At 40.8% G+C, this 21,019-nt stretch overlaps 1 protein-coding gene across 1 annotated transcript; it reads left to right on the plus strand.

Moving 5' to 3' along the window:
• The first annotated feature begins 89 nt into the window (after positions 1-89).
• Positions 90-15,096, plus strand: RRAGC (Ras related GTP binding C). The gene is made up of 7 exons (XM_070610295.1): positions 90-433; positions 2,134-2,337; positions 3,339-3,538; positions 6,084-6,198; positions 7,175-7,317; positions 9,058-9,206; positions 13,562-15,096. The coding sequence occupies exons 1-7, from the start codon at positions 197-199 to the stop codon at positions 13,711-13,713; spliced, it is 1,200 nt and encodes a 399-aa protein (XP_070466396.1). The 5' UTR covers positions 90-196; the 3' UTR covers positions 13,714-15,096.
• The last annotated feature ends 5,923 nt before the right edge of the window (positions 15,097-21,019 follow it).

Here is a 21,019-nt window from a genome sequence, read left to right on the forward strand (position 1 = left end):
TCCCGAGTGGCAGCTCGGGCGGCCAATGAGCGGCCGGGCCTCGGCGCGGAGCCTATGAGAGCCGGGCTCCGGCGGGCGGGCCGCACGGCGGCGGCGGCTGCCGGGGGCGGCGGCGGCGGCGGCGGACTGGGGAGGCGGCGGCCTGGCTCGGCCTGGCCTGGCCTGTCAGGGCACGGGCGGCGGCGGCTCCAGCACCATGTCCCTGCAGTACGGGGCGGAGGAGACGCCCCTCGCCGGCAGTTACGGCGCGGCGGACTCGTTCCCCAAGGACTTCGGCTACGGCGTGGAGGAGGAGGAAGAGGAGGCGGCAGCGGCGGGCGGCGGGGTTGGGGCGGGGGCCGGCGGAGGCTGTGGCCCGGGGGGCGCTGACAGCTCCAAGCCCAGGATCCTGCTCATGGGGCTCCGGCGCAGCGGCAAGTCCTCCATCCAGAAGGTGAGTGGGGCCGCGCCTGGTCCCTCCGCCCCTCCCCCGCGCTCCCCGGGGCTCGGGTGGCCGCCGGGCGGGGGAGGCCCCGAGGAGGGCGGCGGCCGGGGCTGGTCGGCAGGACTGGGCCCCCGCGCCTTCTCTTCTGCGCTGGGGCGCGGAGCCCGGGGCGCGGCCGCGCCGGGACCCCGACCGCGAGCCCACGCCCCAGCCCGCCGGGGCCGAAACTGGCTGCGGGGAGGCAGGTGCCCGTGGCGCCGCCCGGGACCTCCGCCTGCGGGACCCAGCCCCTTGCCATTGGCGAAACTGAGAGGTTCTCACCACTTCTCACTCGGAGAACTTCGCGGGCTCCCTGTCCTGCTGCCCCGTTCTTGAGTGTTCTCTCCCTTCAGGTGCCCCGAGTGTGCAGGGCTTCCCAGGTGAGCCCCAGGAGCAGCGTCAGGAAGGGCTGTCCTAAGTCACTGACCACGTTACTGCTCGCTCTCCTTACTAGGACGGAGGAGCCTTTACCACTGTTGGGAATCGGGGGCTGTTAGTCCACCTATTTTAGTACTCGGGGCCTGGTGAGTATACTTGTTGGGGATATGCCTCCTGTACGTGTGTGGTTACAAAATCTTCTGAGGCCTGGAGAATATTTGCAGACCGCCGTCGGTCCACTTGTTTCCACTTGAGGTCTGCGAGGAACGAGTGGAGGAGGGCTGTGCACTCTTTAGTAAGGGGGCGGTGGAGGCAAGGTGGACCCCCTCCATCAGCCACCCCCTTACACACAGTGCGCTGGTCGTAAAACGCCAGATGCCCGCTCTTTTGCCCTTTCCACTCTGTTGCAGAGGTCTATCCAAAATAAATCTCTGTGTGATATTCTGTAGACATATTTTGAAAAGCAGCCTTCTTCCGAAGTTACAGGGTTACTGTGTTTTCTTACTTACTGTGTTATCTTACTTTTCACTTGTACAGCAAAATTGGAGTACATTTATGGTAGGTTTTTAGCAAGCTGATCTAAATTCTTCTTACTTGTTACTCACTGACTAAACCTTGGGAGTAACTGTCCATTTTTCTCTTCTAGAAAGTAGCAGTGAGAGGCAAATTAGTTTTATCTTACAATTGTGTGGACTGTGATTTTTAACAATTGCCTTTCCCATTTCTTTTGCGTGGGAATTGTCTTTTCCCTGTGAACCCCCATTTCTCCCTCCATCCCTGTATACTTTTATCTACCTGGTACACAGAATTTCTATGTTCCTTTTATTTCCTCCACAAGACAGGCAAACTCAGATCAGAGTCTGGTCAGTGTCATTTCTAATTATTCCTCAGAACCTGGTGGAGGCATTCCAATAAGTTTTCAATGAATAAAACTTCTTAAACTTTAGCTTCTAGCTCTCATGATCTTAAAGCAGAGTTTTGCAGAATTAATACAATTTAACAGGAAAAAAGTCGAGCTGAGAGAGTGTGCTCCTACTAGTATTGAATGTGGTGCGGAGAAAATAGCAGAAAAGTTTCAGTTCCAGAACAGGCTTGATGGAAAGTAATTTCGTGTCTTCTGTTCTGTCAGAAGTAAAAGGATAGTTGGTACCAATGGCTACACCATTCACTTTTGCCTCTTTAAAGATTTTTGCTGTAGGATCAACTTCTTTAAATTATGTTAATTCAGGGTGGAATTCTGAACTTGAAATACAAAGTTAATAGTCATAATATTGTCGTCTTTCTTTTCACAGGTGGTGTTTCATAAAATGTCACCCAACGAGACCCTCTTTTTGGAAAGTACCAACAAGATTTATAAAGATGACATTTCCAATAGCTCCTTTGTGAATTTCCAGATTTGGGATTTTCCTGGACAAATGGACTTTTTTGACCCAACTTTTGACTACGAGATGATCTTCAGGGGAACAGGAGCGTTGATATATGTCATTGATGCACAGGTAGTTAGGAATAATGATGTTTCCTTCTCTTCTCTGGCGGCAAAAGATGTAGAAACAAAGGAGAGTCGTTAATCTTCTTTGTCACGTGCTTCTTGCAGCTCGTTTCTTTGCTAGTAGATTCTCTACCGGTGTAAGAGATGCGACTGCAAAGGTGCTTTGCGAGCAGGCATGCTGTTGGGCAAGTATAGAACATCAGATGGTTAGGAGGTAGGGTTTGTATCCTTGAGTTCTAGTTAATGAGCAACTTTCCATTTTTATTTGCTTAAATCAAATCGTAGATATCGCTGTACTTTAATAACTATTACAATAGTGATGTCACTCACTGAAAAGATCTCTTCAGTGCCCATGATATAAGGAGAAATATGAGAATTGAGTCAATAGATATTAAAGTGCATAGTTTCCTTAGTTGTCCAAATTGAGTTCAGTCCAACAAGCGTTTGTTGAGGGCCTAGCCTGTGGCAGGCGCTCAGATGAGTGGGGCATGTTCCTATCCTTAAGCAGCTTACTTTTTCTAAGCTTAAATATTAGTTAGGAATGCTTTCTGAGTGACAGGCTCTGTAATGGATGCTTTCATATACATGATCTAATTTAATTTATTCTTCACAATACTGTGAGGGTACTGTATTCCAATTTTTTAGATGAGTAAGTTGAGATCACAGAGTTTAAGCAACCTGTTTAAAGTCACACATCTAATAAATGGCAGAGCTGGGATTACTTTAAAAAAATTCTGTTGGGAAGAAATGTCCATTTCATTTTTCCTTTCCTTATATTATCAGTATTAAAAATTATAAGCATTAACTTGGTAATTGAATTTTTATCTTGAGAGATTGAAGATCTATTTAGTGGTATAAATTGATGTATTTGAATGTTTGAATATTTATGAATAATTAGGATGATAGATTTTCTGTGGTTGGGGAAAGAGGTGGTTTGAGGCTTTCTTAACTCATTACTTGACTTTTGTAAGATTTCTATTTTAAAAAATATTTTGTTCTGACTTACAGGATGACTACATGGAGGCTTTAACAAGACTTCACATTACTGTTTCTAAAGCCTACAAAGTTAACCCAGACATGAATTTTGAGGTTTTTATTCACAAAGTTGATGGTCTGTCTGATGATCACAAAATAGAAACACAGAGGGACATTCATCAAAGGGCCAATGATGACCTTGCAGATGCTGGGCTAGAAAAACTCCACCTTAGGTAACAACATGTGTGTTTGATATGAGAGCCCTGAAAAATGTGTAAATGTAGTCCCATCTCTGTCATTACAAACACGTAGCTTTCTGTTCCCCTTCCCAAATCTATAATGTTTTTTATCTCTTCTTTGTTGAATTCAAGCAGTTTTGGGAGCCTGATGTCATGGAGAAGTTACTTTCTCCTTTTTTTGTATTTTCTTGGAGGTTGAAGTCATGTGAAGTGTTTCCATTGGTGTGTTTATAAACTCATCTCGCGAGACTGGAGTCAGGCTGTTTCCTCATGGCGGAAATCTGCTTTGGGACTCCCCTCTCTTGGTTTCATCACTTTTTTTCCCCCTCCTTCTTGCCTCGGTTCAAGGAATCTGTGTCACCTTTGTTGTAGAATTCTGTAGCTTGAGTCTTCAAGGTATCTCTCTCAGTAGGAAGAGCCATTTAAAGAAGATACACTTTGAAGTGTGGACTTTAATCTTGTTTATGTTTTTTAAAACACTTCATGCTTTTATGAATCTCAAGTTTGAGTTAGGTGAGTTTATCCTATAGATCTGCTTAGGGCTGCTATTGAGTTTAAAGGATTGATGATTCATAATTAAATATCATTAAGAAATTATTATTAAAAAACACCTACTGGATAGGATTGATGATTTGTGTACTTGCGTTCTAAAAGTGTATGAGGAGTATTTCCTACATCTTATTTTTTTTTTGGTGGTATAGGTAGAAGTGAGTAATAAAAAGTACCCAAGAAAATGTCCTCTTGATGATATAAACAGTTTAAAGGGGAAGCAGGGGAGAGAGAAAACGTAGCTATTTCCTTATCCCTAGTCTGTTATGGTGACTTCCCTATAGGCTCAGGCCACCCCCTGTCCCTACCCCTATTAGGTCCTAGGGCCTCAGGCTTTGAGATTTCTCAGTTACTCTCCTAGGAAACCATGTAGAAAAGTTTCATTGACCTCTGGTTTGCCTGGATTAAAAATTTTAAGTATTTATAAGTAATTTATGCTTAAAACATTTCAACAGTATTTGTAAGGGAAAGTGAAAGTGCTTCCCCATAAAATTCCTCAGTCTTATTTTTTGGCATCCACTACGAACAATGGATTTTAAGCCATGATTGTCTTGTGTGTCCCAGTGCCCATGGGAATCCTGCTGATCCTCTTTACACCGTGTATGTGTCCCTTTTAAGGGCATCTCACCCCTGTGGTGCACACCGTCCCTTTCCCCAGTTCTCTGAAGGGCCCTAGGCCTTGTTAACCTGTAGGATTTTGCATCAAAGCTTTTGTTAATTACTAGGAGGCCTATGGATGAGGCTCTGTTTGATTTCCAGTTTCCAGAAACTTAGCTTACTAAAGTGCCCTGTGCCTTGGAGGTTGTCCCTGTCCCCGTCCACCTCCAAGTCTCTCAGTCCCTGCAGGACCGTCTCACATTGCTAACCTTTTGCCTTTTAAGGGAAATATGAAAATAACCCTTTGCCCCTAGTGCCTGTGGGGGAGTCATCCTGGCCTCACCTGTTCCAGTTGCCCTGACATCTAGATTAGAGCCCCATCTCGCATAGGGTTGGGTTCTCAGGTCAGCTCTTTGAAGGTATCTTTAAATTGCATCTAAAGTGTGATATACACAGTTCTGTCTCTCTGACTTTGTAATGGTACTTATAAGTGTATCATGGATACAACTATATAACGAAGAGTATACTTCTTGAGGAACAAGTAGGTAGAATTGTCCACACTGTTTAAATAGTTAAAGGCCTTTCTCTCTCAAATGTGTGCTTTGTTAAATCTACATATTTTGCTTCTCCACTGTACATCCTTTTGGGCCTCCAGATTCCTGTTTCATTCTCTATAAGGCCCCAGCTCCCATCCTCCTTAATATGTTATTTACGTAAATTCTAAGCACCACTTTTATTGATTTGTTTGTTCAACAAATACTTGTGAGCACTGTTTGGGGCGGTGGGATTGCAGCTACAAGCGAGAATGACAAAGTCTCTGTCCTCATGGAGCTTACATTCTCATGACTGAGACACCTCAAGGGCACTTATAAATAAATGTATGATGTAATTTTAAGTACTTATCAGTGCTGCGAAAAAGAAAAATTAGAAGAAAGGGATAGAAAGCGCTGGGTACAGGAGTGTTATTTTAGGTAGGAGGTTCAGGAAAGGAGGTGACATTTTACTAGAGACCTGAATTATGTGCTTATTTAATAAATGTCACTTATCTCCTTTGAGCTTTCTCTTGGTTTTTGTTAGCTATGGGCTTAAGGAACTAAGCTTTTTAGATCAGATTACAAAGACTTAGGTGAATATTCAAGTTTCTGCATCTGAAAATGTTGTCTTGGGTACCACTTCAATCGCCCGCCATGTGAATGCAGTAAAGGGTTGGATGGCTATAAGCCAGGTGGGGAAACTGAGCTTGTCATCTTGAATGATGGGGATGGTGGACAAGATCAAGAGGCTTTATTTGAACTTACTGAAATCAAATGTTAAGAAATTTAAAATTTTATGTATTATGATAATTGTTGAACTTGATATTTTTCAAATTAATCAAACCTGTTGTGTTTTTCAGCTTTTATTTGACTAGTATCTACGACCATTCAATATTTGAAGCCTTTAGTAAGGTGGTGCAGAAACTCATTCCACAACTGCCGACCTTGGAAAACCTATTAAATATCTTTATATCAGTAAGTGAGCTAGTTAATTCACTATAGTTTCTGGTTCTATTTCTGTTGAATGTATTTGTGTTACCAAATTCTCCAAAAAATGACTTGAATTAATCTGAATCAAGCTTAAAGTCTAATGACATACATAACATGTAAATAAGAACAATAAAAAAATGGCTTGAGTTATTTTCTGAATTCTTTCCTTAGTACTTACCCTTTTTGTCTTAAAATGAACTGATGAAAAATTTCCTCTTGCTTTTTTAATTAAAAATATCTTCATGATGTCTGGTTCTGAAGGAAGATTAGTAATCGGAAAAGACTGGGTTTGGGGAATTTGACTCAGTTTAATGTCTGCTTTCTTGGAGGTCACATCGAAGAATTGATCTTTTCGTTTCCTTGCTAACTTGAATCTCAGTATTATATTTCCAATTCTCATTTTGAGAATTCAACTTAATAAAAAAGGCTATCTCTCCAGTAAATTTAGCATTCGGCCATTATATTTTCCAAACATTATTTTGAAGGACTCGATGTGTAGTGATCCCCAATTCTTTTGAGTTATGCTAGATGTTGACGTCAAATGAATTCTTTCATGTTTTGCTAATTGCCACGTAAAGCCTTTCTGGTAGCAAGGTCATTTAAATGAGAGATTGATTTTTTTTAACAAGACAGGATTATTGGAAATGTAGCATGGCTTGATTTTTGGAGGATGTTTTTGTTGCTTTTCTTGGTGGTCTCTGAGAAAATAATTTACTTAAGTAAAGAGGAGGAAGGAAGAAAATTTGGTGTAATTATGTCAGTAAATCAGAGCAGAGAAATTATTCTACTTTTATTCTTTGGATACTAGGAGTATCTTCAGCCAAGTACTGTTTTCTTTTTTGCTGTTGGGTTGTGTAATTAAAAATGTCCTTTGGTGTTAATCAATAATTCAAGATCTTTGATAAGCTACAGATTGTGATTCTTAAAATACCAAACACTTCCCCCATTTTGTTTTCCCAAGAATTCAGGTATTGAAAAAGCTTTTCTCTTCGATGTTGTCAGCAAAATCTACATTGCAACAGACAGTTCTCCTGTGGATATGCAATCTTATGAACTTTGCTGTGACATGATTGATGTTGTAATTGATGTGTCTTGTATATATGGGTAAGTTGTATACATATTTCTGCAAGATCTCAGACAAGTGGAAAAGTACCAGTTTGATTTATCGGGGGGGTTAATTCCTGAGACCTCTGGCAAGTACTGTATGAAGTGGAATTGTTCGGACTGACCACGGTACTTCAACTTGGAGCATGATTTCCTCGGTAGCGGGCTGCTGAGTCTTACTCCTTCAGAGAGGATGGATAAGAGCGGTTGAAAAAAACATGACTAATGCCAGGCTTATTTATCACTGAAAGTTTCTCCTGCCATTATTTGGGGGGGGTCGGGGAGGGGTTGCACTGTGTCTTCTCACTCCTGGGACTTAGCTAGAGCAAAATACTAGATTAATTTACGTCAAACATTCTGAATCCAACAAAGTAAGCACTGGTCCCTAATTTAACTTCAAGCTTTGTGGAACAAGGGATCCTTAACCTTTCAGGGAGCTAAGAAAAAAGGAAATCAGAATTTTGGATGTCAGAAGGATTTATATGTACAAAAATTTGACCCATACATCTGAGTTTCCAAAATAAATCTCTAAAATGTAAACTCTTCCGTTACGTAAATTCGCCAAATTCTATGTGGAAATTTATAAAAGCCAGCAGAGAAGTGATTTTGTAGAGTGGTCCAGAGGACGAATGAAGACTTCGGAGAATTGCTGGTATTTCAGAAGCATCTAGTAGCCCTGGTGCCCCTTGTATATTAACAGCAGCACTCCCAGGGCGCTTTCTGATGCTCTGTGCTGCCTTTGCTCCCTGACACCTGTCCCCTTTATCTGTTGTTCCTCTAGGCTCCTCCTCATCTAAACTTTCTTTCATCTCTCTGTCCCTGCCCTTCGCCTTGCTCTCTCCAGCTGCCTCTGAGTAGGAGAATGCTTTTGTCTCACTTGTTCTTTACTTGTCTTCCATTTCTGTTTTTCACTTTTGTGATTATGTGCTCTCCTTTGTTTTAATTCTTTCCATAATGAAATGAGATGTTGTCTATTGTATTATTGAGTGAAGTTTCATGTTCCCATTCTTAATTTTAAAAATGGATGAGTAGAACATTTGCTTTTACTTTCAAACCTCAAAATTTTATAAACCAATTTTTTTATAATTAAAAAAATCAAATTTAGTGGTAAAGTTGATTTTCAGTATAAGGTACATGGTAAAATACATTATAAAGCACATTCTAAGAAAGAAGAAAAAACAGCTATCATTCATTATTCTTAACACAATCTATGTGTATAATTTAGTGTGCTTTATTATAGTTTAATTTGCTTCTTCCTTGCCTCTTTATTTACATTTTTTGAAGAAGGATTACATATAATTCTGACAATCTAGTTTAATAAATGAAATAGCTTTCAGACCCTGGAAGGCTTGCTTTGCAAGCATCAGGATTCCAGGGTATCTTTGATGGGCTATATTTATTTTAGTTTTTATTCTTACCCCTTTTTCACGAATGGCAAGTTTTAGGTGGTTCTTTATTTGCAGGCTGTGTCAGTACAGTTTAGTATGATGGATTATTTGAAGCCTGTATTTTGTGCATCTTAGGTAACAAGATGGAGGTTCGTGAATGTATGGAATACTGCATCAAAGTCTGGGAACCCTGGACCTAAATGACAATTTCTGTTCCAGTATATTTAAGCCAGTATTCTTTCTCAAGAGACGTTTGGAAAACTGGGTGGAAAGACTTGTCATTGTGCAAATTAGATGTGACAAAATACCTAGTTGGGAAACCTATAATGAACAGTACTTTCTTTTAAAACAGGTTAAAGGAAGATGGAAGTGGAAGTGCCTATGACAAAGAATCTATGGCAATTATCAAGCTGAATAATACAACTGTCCTCTATTTAAAGGAGGTGACTAAATTTTTGGCACTGGTGTGCATTCTTAGGGAAGAAAGTTTTGAACGAAAAGGTAATGGCATTTTAAAAAGCTGTTTTTTGCGTTAAATTCTCTGTGATAATTTTGTACGTTCTTGAAAACAAGAGAAAATGATATTGCAGTGTTAGATGTTATCAGTTCAAACTACTTTTGTCCCTTCCCTTCCATACGTAGTCGAGACTTTATTCTTCCTTCTTTTGAGCTTTTATTTTAAATCATTTTTCATTCCTCTCTCGCGGATTTTGGATCCTTTCATTACCTCTCAGCTACCTGCACATTGCCTTCCACCTGAGTCAGTCTACTGAGATGATTCTTTGAGAGTTACCACGCTGCATTCTCGCGCTTCAGTGGCCTTTTCTCATTCTGTAACCTCTTCAGCCTTCTGAAGCACGTGACCCTGTCAGACCCTCCTTTTCTCGAACCTTTCTTCTCTTCTTCCCTCTAGGCTATTTTGTGTATCTGTTTCTCTGACGTCCTCTCTTGTTTCTTCTCTTTTTCCTTTTCTCAGTTCTGAGTGTTCTTCCAGGCCAAGCCTTTCTGCTTGCTTCTTCTGGTCAGCACATCCAGTCCATGGCTTCAGTTAGTCTTTTCTATGTGGTCGATTGAAAAATTCACGTCTCCAGCTCTGACTTGGGTTGTGTTTCAGTCCTATGTTTGGAGCTATTAGTAAGACACCATCACTTAAATTTTTGGTTGTTGTCTTGTCCGTGGTGTCTAAAACCAGTGAATATTTTCCCCTTTGTTTCGTGACCCTCCTGCTACCCTCCCTGTTTCTAGTTATGCCATTTTTCTGGTGTCAAAGCTTGAATATCCTGTCCTCAGGTAATTGTGTGGAGGTGTTGCTGAAAGGGCCCTTGCAGATCATTTCACAGTTCTGTGTTCTCCTTTTGCCATTCTTTTCCTGAGGTGTTTACCTTGAATTTTCACCAAACCTTATTTGTTTCTTTGAACTAGTTCTTGGGTTTCCTTTCTGTTTCCACTGTCAGTGACTCCTGTCCAGGTCCCCATCCTGCCAGGCCTGTGGTGCTGCAGTAGCCTCCTACGTGAGGTTGTGTATTCAACGTATATATGAGGACTTAATATGTATCATTTTTTATCCCGAAGCAGACTAGTTTTCAGAAAATTAGTTTTATCATGTTATTTAACTGCTCAAGGATCTGTAACAGCTCTCTGTTATTCACTGCAACAAGTCCCCGCTCTTCTGCCTGAGTTATTAATATTGATATTGAATGCATTAATATTGTTTAATTAATGTTAATGAAATATTTCAGATGTACAGATTTTTTGGGTAAAACAAAAATGTGTGTATTCACCTTTGAGCTTAAGAACTGAAATGTGGCAAATATGTATTTGTCTTCTGTGTCTTTTGTGTGTTTCTCAGTTGAAACCCTCTTTTTTGCACTATGTGGAATGTATATAGTTTTATTTTTCCCATGCATGATTTATTCTTTTACTTCATATCTATCCTTAAACAATATAGAGTATTGTATATCTTTGTGTAAATGACATCAAAATGTGTATAGTCTTCTGCAACTTGCTTCTTTCTCTTCATTCAAGATTGTTTTTGAGATTTATCTATATTGATAACATGTAGCTGTAGTTCATTCATTTTCCACAATTTATTTTCTTGTTGCTGGACATTTAGATTATTTTTAAAATTATAAATGGTTTTACAACAAATGCTCATGAATAAATTTGTCTTTGCACATAATGGAGAATTTCTCTGGAGTATGTATTTAGAAGTGGAGTTTATAGAAGACATACATCTTAACTTTATTAGACATTACCAAATTGCTCTCCGAAGTGGCTTTACCGTCTTCCCCATGGCAGTACTGTGTGCGAGTTCTTGTTACTTCATGTCCTTGATATCGTTAGACTGTTTCATTATTGTCAATCTGGTAGGTGTGAAATGGTATCTCATTTGGTTCTAGTTTTTACTTCCATAAGTACCTTTTTATGCCAGCTCAGGTTTCTTCTTTGGTAATTTACTTTTTCATATACCTTTATCTTTTTTGTACTGTGTCTTTTTTGTACTTCTTAGGAGTTCCTTATGTTTCTCCATTCTAATCTTTGTTTTTTGAGGAAGATTAGCCCTGAGCTAACATCTGCCGCCAATCCTCCTCTTTTTGCTGAGGAGGAATGGCCCTGAACTAATATTCGTGCCCATCTTCCTCTATTTCATATGTGGGACACCTGCCACAGCATGACTTGCCAAGCAGTGTGTAGGTCCACACCCGGAATCTGAACTGGTGAACCCCGGGCTGCCAAAGCAGAACGTGTGAACTTAACCGCTGCACCATCGGGCTGGCTCTTCTCCATTCTAATCTTTAAAATTAAAAAAAAATTGGTTATGGAAATTTTCAAATATACACAGAAGTAGACCATCACAGTGATTGTCTTTGTTCATCTCTCTGCTTCAACAGTCATCAACGTATGGTCAATCTTGTTTCCTATATATCCTCGCGCAACTAAACTATTTGCTTTTTTTTTTTTTTCTTTTAAAGATTGGCACCTGAGCTAACAACCGTTGCCAATCTTCTTTTTTTTTTTTTCTGCTTTCTCTCCCCAAACCCCCCTGTACATAGCTGTATATCTTAGTTGCAGGTCCTTCTAGTTGTGGGATGTGGGACGCCGCCTCACTGTGGCCTGACGAGCGGTGCTATGTCCACACCCAGGATCCAAACCCTGGGCCGCCGCAGCGGAGTGCGTGAACCTAACCACTCGGCCACAGAGCCGGCCCCTAAAGTATTTACTTTTGACTCTTTTGTTGAGGAAACTTTCAAATATAAAAAGGTAGAGAAAATAGTATAATGAACCCCTTTTTGTCTATCCCCCATATTCAACAATTATTGGAATCATAGCTGATCTTATCTCATCTCTGTGCTGCTTTTCCTACTGGATTATTTTGAAGTGGATCCCTGATATCAAATCATTTTGTCTATACAGGTGTACTTCTAAGAAGTAATGTTATGTTTTTAAAACATAACAGTAGTACCATTAATAAAAGTTTAAAAATTAGCAATGGCGTTATAATATGAAATATCTGGCCAGTGTTTGTTTCCCTTATTGTCATTTTTATTTTACCATTTGCAAAGAAGTTGATTTTAATGTGGTCAAACTTACCAAAACTTTTATAGCTTTTTTTTTTCCTGAGTCTGAAGGACTTCCTTAATTTGGCTGTAAGCTACTTATTCAGACTTGATTCCCAGTACTTCCTACCAGGATTTCTCTGCCCCTGTCTCTAGTCAGACCTTTCTTCCCTGTCTTCCACCTGTGCTGTGTTCTCATTGCCAGCCCTATGCTCTTTTCTTGTAATTTTGCTCCTTTTTCTTGCCTCATTAAATCTTTTCCATATCCCCACAGTCCTGCCTCATCCCTGAAGCTTTCGTTGGCTGCTTTTGTCCTGCACTCGGCTCTCTCCTTTGGACTTCTTTCACATTTGTAGTCAATTTGATACCAGATTGTTTTGATTTGTTTCTTGTGTGTGTTCTTTATGTTACAGTATCCTCGTGGGCACACATGCTTCTTTCTCTGCTCTGCTATTCTTAGCACCAGCTTCTTTTCTCAAGGTCACCTCATGGTCCAGAATAGCTCTTGGAGCTCCAGCCATTTTATCCATATTCCAGACATTAAGGAGGAACAGTGATGAGGAAGGAATATATCCTCTTCCTTTTAAGGAGCCTTCACGGAAGTCCCACACACTGCCACTTAACTCAGTGGTCAGCATTGATCACATGACCGTAGATAGCTGCAAGGAAGCCTGGGAAGTATGATGTTTTAGCTGAGCACCAGTGTGCTTGTCCAAAATTGGGGTTCTGTTTCTGAAGAAAAAGGGGAAGAAATGGATATTTGATAGGCAACTAGCCTACCAAAATAGAACCCTTTGTTTGACCAAAGTCTTATTTGGATGCAGTTCATGAAACAGGTGGAGGAGGAGCTGCCCTGCCTGAGGAGGGGTGGAGGCTGCCTGGGGCTCTGCCTCATGGGCCTCGCGGCACCTCGCAAACCCAGGGCTCTGCTGAGCAGTTTGCTGAACTGTCGCTCTAGCTGTTTCCTTCAGCTCCTCGTTGGCTGCCCCGAAGACTTGTAGAAGGACAAGCTTGATAATTCAAAAAGGAGTTTGCTTTTGCTTTAGATTTCGTTGTAAATTTTCTTAGCAAGTTTGCCTTCCTAATTGCTTTTTTTACTCTGCTTGCTCCCAGGCCCCAGAGGTAACCAGTGTTAACAGTTTGGGCATGTGTTTTATCATGTTTCCAGCCTAGAGAATTCCTCAATTGGGTGTATATTTTTTAAACACACATCAATTATTTTTTTCTGTTGCTGAATGTTTTCCAGCAGATAATTTCACCACTGACATTCAGGAGGCCTGATCTTTTTCTCTGTTGCAGGTTTAATAGACTACAACTTCCACTGTTTTCGAAAAGCTATTCATGAGGTTTTTGAGGTGGGTGTGACTTCTCACAGGAGCTGTGGTCATCAGAGCAGTGCCCCCAGCCTGAAGGCGTTGACACACAACGGCACGCCGCGAAATGCCATCTAGCCTGAATTCCAGCGGTCGGGGCTCTGTGCCAGCTTACTCTTCACTCCAGGGTCAGATGCCACGTGCTACAGGACATGGGAGTTGCCGCTTGTGGGAATCTGGTGCCTGTCCCACTAGAGACAAGGGGTAGAGTTTCTCATTTGGATGGAAACCCCTTCAATCAGTGGTGTGCAACTGAAGCTACTATTTCTTTTTTTAAAAAATGGCAAAAAAGAATTCTAGAGACCACAGAACTCAAGTGTGTCTTTCTCCTCTTGGGGTCCTACTTTAAGTCGTTGGGATGTTTTGGACCTGGAGATAACATCACTTACCCATCCTTACCAGAGAATGTCGCCGTCAATTACCAGTTGAAAATAATAGAAAGAACTGAATTTTTATATGCTTCACTTAGGTTTTCAGTTGGGTAGTCTCTAAAACTCCTGCCTTGCTTATGTTCTAACACTGCCTCTCAGATTTCAATTTTGGACGTTGCACACCTAAGACCTTTTAAATGCATTTGCTTGCTAACTCAGAAGACGTGTGGTCTGACTGCAGCAAAGGACATTCCTGCATTTGTTACTGAAGAAATGAGAAAATTTTACGCCACGTCAGGTCGAGAGCAAGGCTCAGCAGTGGCTGCTGCATCAGTTCCCTTGCAAGTGTTGAGGGAAAAACTTGAAAACAGAAGAAAATTTTTGCATCTATGTTTTGGGTACCAGATATCTGGGTTCTTTCTCCTACATTAGATAAATGATCATGATCAATGTAACAAAGGGAATTAAAAAAAATTCTTTGCCCCGCAAGCTCCTCCTTCTAGGGGAGAAACTCATTATGTCATTGAAATATTTAGCTCCCTTTTCTTTAAACTTGATGCCAGCTGCTACCTACCTTTTATTCTAAGCTCTAGATTCTTTAAGAATTGCGGTTTTGTTGACCATGAGTGACCCGAAGGCACTGGTGGACTGTCCACTGGGAGTGGGAGAGAGCACGTGGTGCCACAACATTTGTTGTTAAACATACTTGGTCTCCAGTAGTCTGACACCAAGTGTCAACTGTGGTACTTTCTTCGCCTAGGATATTAATTCATGATTGTTTCTTTTTGTTCATGGTTGATACCCTTTCCATTGATTTAAACTTACACGTCATTTTTATTTCACATGCCCAGTAGTCATATATTCCAAAGCCACTGGACCACTTGAGTACATAAGTGCCACTGTTTAATGAAATGTGTATATTCAGGTCTGTGAACCTAACAGTGTGACTTGGAGTGCTTCCTGCAGGTGATTCTGACTGTTGAGTATTTACATGGACCATGTGATATCCAAAAGAAAAATGCTTTTATATTTATAGATTATTTCATTGAACTATATAAAATGGGTATCAATAAATGTATTTACTCCAAAATCAGTTTTTTATTTGCCTAAGATGTGAGAGGGTGGGGTGATGGAACATTGGGTTGTCCCCCTCTATCATTTTATCAGCCATTTCCTTTTCTTATGCTGCCTCATATGGTTAACGTGCCTTGTTTCAGGACTTCATGTTCTGTCCTCATGCAGGGATTTCATGCCTTGTGTCTGGACGTCTCTCCTGGCCTGTTTCTGCTTAGGGTAGGGGATCTAGGCTTAGGCGAAAATGGTTCTTTGTAGTGTTTACTAACGAATCTCACTCATGGTGGGGAATCTCCAGGTGTTCCTGGATGTGTTATATCCAAGCTAGGAAGGGGTAAGGAGATGAGTTAAGGAGAACACCATATAAAAAATTTGTGCTGGTTCCAGCTTGTTGTCTATTTCTTCCAGTTCCTGAGATACTCATTGTTGACTCTTAAATGTCAGTTATGCTTATATAGTTAGGTTGGGTCTGAACTGATTTAAGTATACATCAGTTTATGAAAGGGATGGAGGCAGAAAGAGGTTGAAAGATCTGTAATTTCATGATTGGACTACTTTAGAAGTTCAATTTTAAAAAACTGAAATGGAAATCACAGAAACATTTTAAAAAAATACCCTTAAAATACTATCTAATGCTGTATCCTTTTTTGAATTATGGAAACTGAAGTCCAGAGGAGTAAAAAGCCTTATCTAGAGTGAGAGATGAGATGACCGTATAACTTAAACTCCAAATCAGGATACTGTTGAGAGTGGAAGGGATGCCATTAATAACTATGCCAAAGCAATCAGTGTAAACGGGCACTGTCCTGGGTAAACCCAGGGTGGCCACCCAAGTCACAGATCTGGTTAGTGGCGAAGTAGGATCCGTGTTCCAGGTCTGGCAGCCCCGTGCTGCTTGCCTTTACCTCCAGCCTCAGTCTCCTGTTGGTTAAATGGAGATAGCACCTCAAGATGAGTGTACCCTGGCACTTGGTGCCCAAGAAATGCTAGTTTTCCCTACTGTGGAAAATTATAAGTTTGGGGAGTGATTAAGGAGAAAAGATGAAAAATGGTGAAATAGAAATAAAGTGAATGAAGAAAGGAGACAACTCAGGAAAAAGGAAATGAAAGAAGCATAAAACTACTAAGAAGGGTTTGCCTGAAATGTTTTGCATCTGGATAGATGTTTATCTGTACGAGGCTACCTCAGAGAGAGCTGGGACAGATGGTTAAATAAAACCTTTAAAATCTTTTGCAGCAAGGTGCTTTAGCTGTTTCACATACCACTCTCTCTCCCGTTCACTTACACAGCTTCTTATATACAAACATAGGTATGTACACGTTTCTATACAGTATGTCCCAATATAGAATGCTGAAGGTATTTGTGAGTTGTGTTAATTGACCTACATTTTGAGTTCTGTGCTTATACAGAGAAACAAATGATTTTAAAGGTAAAATTGTGATAGTTACAAGCTTTGCAGTCGGGGAAAGCAATGGACGTGATTCGTGGACTTTGTTAAGGTTCTCTGTCTTGTTTTGCAAATGCTGAAAGCTCTTCCAGTTGTATCCAAGATTACTAGTGAATATCATTACTGTTTTCCATCTAAGCTAGTAAGGTAACTTTAAACCCTCCCCTGTATTCTCCCAGAGACCCCAAAGGAACGGTCTCTAAAGGGAATGTGGGCAGTGGTTGGGCAGAGCTGGAGTGTGTTTTTAACAGCGTCTTCCCTGAGCTGCTCCTGTCGAGTTGGGAGACTGGACATAAAGAGCATTCAGGAGGGTCACGAAGGGCTAGCAACCACTGCCGATTGTTTTAGGTGGTTTATATGTCTTCCTTCATGCAGTCTTCATAATACCTTGTGATTACGGTAAGTACTGAATTCCGGATTTGAAGATGGGGAAACTGAGGCAGAGAGAGACTAAGTTGTGAGTGGCGGAGTTAGAATTGGAATCCGTGCAGTTTGATTCTAGAACCTGCATCCCTTAAACCACCACTAGACCTTGCTTGCCTAGTAGGAAGGGAGGGTTTGTTCTTGTGTTTTGCAGAAAAGGAAGTGTTCAGTTCAGTTCTGGAAACAGCATTCTGGACTCTTGGAGATTTACCGTGTACTGTCATGTATTAAAGGCTCTGGGAGGGCTGCAGTCGAGAAGCCTGTGTACCTTGGTTTCTATCCCATGTCCCTAAGTTTATCTGACCCTTTAAGAAACGCCTGTTCAAGCAGCATTTAATAAATACACTGAAGAACATTTACTGAAATGTTTTCAGTGGGATTGAAATATGATTTTTATTCTGTTTTCCAGTGTCTTAATACAACCTTCAGCAAACTGGTTTTAAAATAGAGTAAAGCTTGTGCGTTTTCACAGTTGAGCTGGGTAGCTCATGCTGTTCCTTCAAGCTGGAACCTGCTTCCCTCGGCCTGTAGAAATCCTATTCATCCGACTGAGCTCAGCTTAAATGCCGGATCCTCCACAACAGCCCTGTGACCACTCCCTTTTCCTGCCTCTGTTCCTCTCTCTCCCGCACCTGCCCTAGTGGGTCTGATGTCTGCCTGTTTCTTAGTGACTTGCTCAGCACCTGTCCTTGTGGGTAGTGATGGGAGAAGTGTATTTTGCTACTGTGTAGGATTTCCTCAATATCTCATATGTTGAGAGAAACCCGTGCTCATTTAAATCATATCTCATTGCGGCTTTTTTGAAAAGATTGAGGTAACATTGGTTTATAACATTAAATAGGTTTCAGGTGTACATCATTATAATTTAACTTCTGTATGTGCTACATCGTGTTCACCACCAAAAATTTAGTTTCTGTCACCATACAAATGTACCCCCTTTACACATTTCACCCTCCCTCCACTCCCCTTCCTCTCTGGTAACCACCAATCTAGTCTCAATATGGATGTGTGTGTTTGTTGTTTTATCTTCCACATATGAGTGAAATCAAATGGTGTTTGTCTATGTCTAACTTATTTCATTTAGCATAATAGCCTCAAGGTTCATCCACGTTGTTGCAAGTGGCAAAATTTTATCTTTTTTATGGCTGAGTAGTAGTCCATGGTGTGTATATGTATACATATATATGTATGTATGTATGTGTATATAGTATACCACATCTTCTTTATCCATTCATCCATCAATGGGCTCTTAGGTTGTTTCCATGTCTTGGCTGTTGTAAATAATGCTACAATGAACATAGGGGTGCATATATTTTTTCATATTACTGTTTTTGTATTCTTTGGATAGATATCCAGAAGTGTAAGAACTAGATCGTATTCTATTCTTTATTCTTAATTTTTTGAGGAAGCTCCACACTGTTTTCCGTAGTAGCTGCACGAATTTACATTCCCACCAGCAGTGTACGAGGGTTTGCTTTTCTCCACATCCTCTCCAACACTTGTTATTTCTTGTCTTTTTAATAATAGCCATTCTCACAGGCATGACATGATATTGTGGTTGATGTTGAATATCTTTTCATGTGCCTGTTGGCCATCCGTATATCTTCTTTGGAAAAACGTTCAGATCCTCTGCCTATTTTTCAATTGGATTGTTTGGTTTTTTAGTTGTTGAATTGTATGAATTCTTTATAGATTTTGGATATTAACCCCTTATCAGATGTATGGTTTGCAAATATCTTCTCTCATTCAGTAGGTTGTCTTTTTGTTTTGTTGATGGTTTCCTTTGCTGTGCAGAAGCTTTTTAGTTTGATGTAGTCCCATTTGTTTATTTCTGCTTTTGTTTCCCTTACGTGAGGAGATGTTCTCAAAAAGATACTGCTAAGAGTAATGTCAAAGAGCGTACTTCCTGTGTTTTCTTCTAGGAGTTTTATGATTTCAGGTCTTACTTTCAAGCCTTTAATCCATTTTGAGTTAATTTTTGTGTATGGTGTAAGATAGTGGTCTACTTTCGTCCTTTTGCATGTGCCTGGCCAGTTTTCCTAACACCATTTATTGAAGAGACTTTCCTTTCTCTATTGCATGTTTTTGGCTCCTTTGTCAAAAATTAGCCGTTCATGGGTGTGTGGGTATATTGCCGGGCTCTCAGTTCTGTTCCACTGATCTATGTGGTTTTCTGCCACACTATTTTGATTACTTGTAGTAAACTTTGAAATCATGGAGTGTGATACCTCTGGCTTTGTTCTTTTCTCTCAGCCTTGCTTTGGCTATTCAGGGTCTTTCGTTGCATATAAATTTTAGAATTGTTCTATTTCTGCGAAAAATGTCATTGGCATTTTGGTAGAGATTGCATTGAAGCTGTAGGTTGCTTGAGGTAAAATGAACATTTTAACTATGTTGATTCTTCTAACCCTAGAGCATGGAATATCTTTCCCTTTATTTGTGTTGCCTTCAGTTTCTTTCACTAATATATTATAGTTTTCAGTGTACAAGTCTTCCACCTCCTTGGTTCAATTTATTCCTATGTATTTTATTCTTTTTGTTGTGATTATAAATGGGATTATTTTCTTGACTTCTCTTTCTGCTACTTCATTGTTAGTGCATAGAGACACAGCTGATTTTTGGATATTGATTTCGTGCCCTGCAGCTTTACTGTATTCGTTAATTATTTCTAATAGTTTTTTCGTGGATTCTTCGGAGTTTTCTGTATATAAAATCACGTCATCTGCAAATAGTGACAGTTTTCCTTCTTCCCTTCCGATCTGGATGCCTTCCTGGCAGCTTTAGTGTGAAGGCAGGGATGCCTTTCTGGGCTGGGCAGTGCTTGTCTGCAAGTATCTCGTCACCTGGTTTGGCAGCAGTGTCCAACTCCTTAGTGTTGGCCCTCTAGGTGGCAGTGTTGTACTATTTAAACATGGCTTCTGGCTTTCCCCTTCCTGCACATTTGCTCTGTTCCAGAAGTTTACATTGCGTGTATCACCCAAGTGTACACCTCACTTAGAGATCCAAGGAACTGCTGAAGTTATTTCCCCCGAAATAACCCTCAGGACTGATTTGAGACATATTATTGGAAGTGGAGCAGTTTGCGATGTTCACTTTCTGTTTCTGTTAGCAGCTTTTTAACAAGGGGTTGGATAGGATGAAGGTCATAACATCATTTGCTTCATGGGTTATCAGTTACAAAGGGGCCTTAAGAAGACCGCTCTGTCCCCATTCCTATAGCAGACAAAACTACTTGCTCCATAAACCATCTGTTGTAGATGCGTGTGGTCTTAAAAGACTCCCATGGAAGGAAATGCCACGTATTTGAATTAAAACATCTACTTCATCACTTTCCTTTGCCTCAAATGAGGTTTGTGGCAATTATTTCACACTCGAGAGCTAAAATACTGCCAAGGAAAGTACTGCTGCAGCACATTATCATTCCGTGGACACTTGTTTCTTTCTTCTGGAGCCACATCATCTCTCCACAATCCCCAGCTGTGACTTTGTTCTGCAAAGACAAATTTTAATGTAAAAAGAACTAGATACATCAATGCGTCTTCAGAACTGTTTAAAATATAATTGAGAAAATTGCAAAAGGACGGTTACAATGAGGAACTGAGTGGAAGGAAACTAGTTGCTGCCCACCCCCACCCCGCTTCAGAGTGCCTGTCACCATCAGCGTGTTGCCCTGAAATGCCGCAACCTCCACTTTCGGATCCTTACACTTTCAAAACATCTTTAGAGCTAAAGTGATCAACTATCAGAAGGCACGTGGCAGACGGTTAATCTGGTTTAATAGAACATAATCTGCAGAACAGACACAAGCTTGGGCTATAAAAATGAAATAATCTTCTACAATGTTCTTTTTGCTGTTTGTTTAAAGAGAGGAGCTGGTACACTAATTTTGGTAAATTGTAAATATTTCTTCCTTTCTTTCCACGTCCACTCTCCTGCCTCTATCCAAATAGACATGCAAACTTTGTGTTCCAGATAGTGAGTCAGCTGAGAAGGGAATGTTGATTTCTTTGAGCACACCTGCCCTATCTTATTCTGAAAAGCAGTGTTGGAACTCTCTGTGCTGGGGCT

Source organism: Equus przewalskii, chromosome 2 (assembly GCF_037783145.1).
Source record: "Equus przewalskii isolate Varuska chromosome 2, EquPr2, whole genome shotgun sequence".
NCBI lineage: Eukaryota > Metazoa > Chordata > Mammalia > Perissodactyla > Equidae > Equus > Equus przewalskii.